The sequence below is a fragment of the Solanum tuberosum genome, unplaced genomic scaffold (genome assembly GCF_000226075.1).
Source record: "Solanum tuberosum cultivar DM 1-3 516 R44 unplaced genomic scaffold, SolTub_3.0 scf00195, whole genome shotgun sequence".
Lineage (NCBI taxonomy): Eukaryota > Viridiplantae > Streptophyta > Magnoliopsida > Solanales > Solanaceae > Solanum > Solanum tuberosum.
The window spans coordinates 873,192-875,256 of record NW_006239116.1 but is presented as its reverse complement, the minus strand read 5'-3'; the positions used below and the strand labels follow the sequence as shown (position 1 = coordinate 875,256).

Below are 2,065 nucleotides of genomic sequence, written 5' to 3'. Positions count from 1 at the left end.
TCCACATGCCCTAATTGGCACATACAAAAGACCTCACTATGTTTCCATATCTCCACTTTGGTCCCCCCCCCTTCTTTTCCAACTAATTTGGAATAATATATATCTATTTGCATTTGTTAAAAATTATATTAGAAAAACAGAAAAAAGCCAAACGGGAAAGAAGAGCAGCTCATTTTTGCTGCTGTCGAAACTAACGATTCCAGCGAGTTTTCCAGCCAAAATATCCATTTTCAAGGTAAAATCATCATCATCTCTTACTCCATTTTCATTTTTACTCCATTTTCTTTCAAAAACCAAGCTTCAAAATGACTTTCCCGCCATTTTAGAAATTTGAGAAATCTTTCATAATAATCACTTGATAACTCATTATAGATACATTTTAGTAGTTTAAAAGCATTAAGAATCTGTTTCGCCATTGTAGGAGCTGAATATTGAACCACGATCTCATTTAGTCGCGTTTCTGTACGGATGCCAAACTTCATTGATCGTTAACGACTGATACTGTATTCTAGTAACTGTCTTTGTAGTCTATAATGGCAGTAGCTGAATTTATTGTTGTTGGTGGTGATTATATGGGAGTATGGGAGGAGACTCCCTAAAGCTGGAATTGGAAATCTTTTAGTAAGACGACAGTGCCCATTGTGTTGCGCCGCAATGGTTCATACGAGGGCGTGTTGTTGAGCGTTGTTGCACAAGATACGGAAAATCATGTTTATACAATTGATTATTGTGTCGTGGACAAAGAGAATGATGCATCTTGGACATTCTTCTTTGAGAAATTGAAGGAGATTGTGGTCGATGAACCAGATTTGTGCTTTATTTCCGATACACACAAGAGCATCACCAACGAAATTGTGAATGTTTACAATCATGTTCACCACAGATATTGTATGAGGAACCTCGGTGAAAATCTCTGTGTAAATCATCATTGTGGAGATTACCTTTATCTTTTCTACAATGCGGCAAAGGTTTATTCTTTGAAGGAGTTTGACAATCATTTTGTAGAATTCAAGAACAAATGTCTCGCGGCAGCCGTTGTCCTTGAGTATGATATTGGTTTTGAGAAGTGGAGTAGGAAACATTTTCCTGGCAATAGATATGATGTGATGACCACAAATATCGCTGAGTCACTCAATGCTATGTTGATAGACGAAAGAGAGTATCCCATGGCATCAATATTTAATTTGATTGCTAAGAGATTTGGAGAATTGTTCAGGGAGAGGCATGCATATATCCTTAAATCAATGGGTAATCAAATGGTGCCTTCTGCCAAAAAAATCACAAGAAAGAAAATGATCGAGGGCAACTCCTTATATGTAGAGAACGTAACCGGGGACGGCAATCAATTTACCTTGTTCAGTGCACGTGTTACTGCCTATGTGGACCTACTGGAAAAGTCATGTTCTTGTAGGGAATATGACTTGATCAAGATAACTTGTACTCACACAATGGTCGTTTTGCGATCGAAGCATGACAATGAGTATGGTATGAGCATTTATGAGTACTCTTCTCCTTTGTATAAAGTTGAATCTTACCTCCTTGTATACTTAGATTCTATTAATGTTGTCCCTCTCGAGTCGGAATGGTGTGTGCCAGAAAAATTTCTTAATGTGAAGATTATTCGCCTCTTGTCGATACCAAGCTTAGAAGAAAACGTGTCAAAGGTGTCCGGTGAGAATTTCAAAAGCAAGAGAATGAACAAATGTTCAATTTGCAAGAGAACCGGACACAAGAGAACCACATGTGTGAACAACAACAAATCTTAATTAAGCTTGGTTGAATTTGTTAATTCAATTTGTTTTTGTAATCAATTTTTGTAATCAAGCTACTATTTTTTTTGCTGCCAGCATTTTGGCCAATTTATTGTCATCTATTATCGTAATTACTCATGATCTAATATAGATCAATCAAAAGATGACATACATTTTGTACACTGTCTATTAAGCTGTGCATTATTAATACATGATAATTATTAATATATGAAAATTCATGGTATTCGTAATGCAATGATTTTAATGCATGAATTAGAATATGATTAAAGAAGGAAGTGCTTTAAAAAATTGTG

General features: G+C 35.9%; 1 protein-coding gene across 1 annotated transcript; it reads left to right on the top strand.

Annotated features, from left to right (window-relative positions):
* Positions 1–533: 533 nt before the first annotated feature.
* On the top strand, positions 534–1,766 carry LOC107062033 (uncharacterized). Its single transcript, XM_015312215.1, has 2 exons — positions 534–564; positions 634–1,766. The coding sequence occupies exons 1-2, from the start codon at positions 534–536 to the stop codon at positions 1,764–1,766; spliced, it is 1,164 nt and encodes a 387-aa protein (XP_015167701.1).
* Positions 1,767–2,065: the final 299 nt, after the last annotated feature.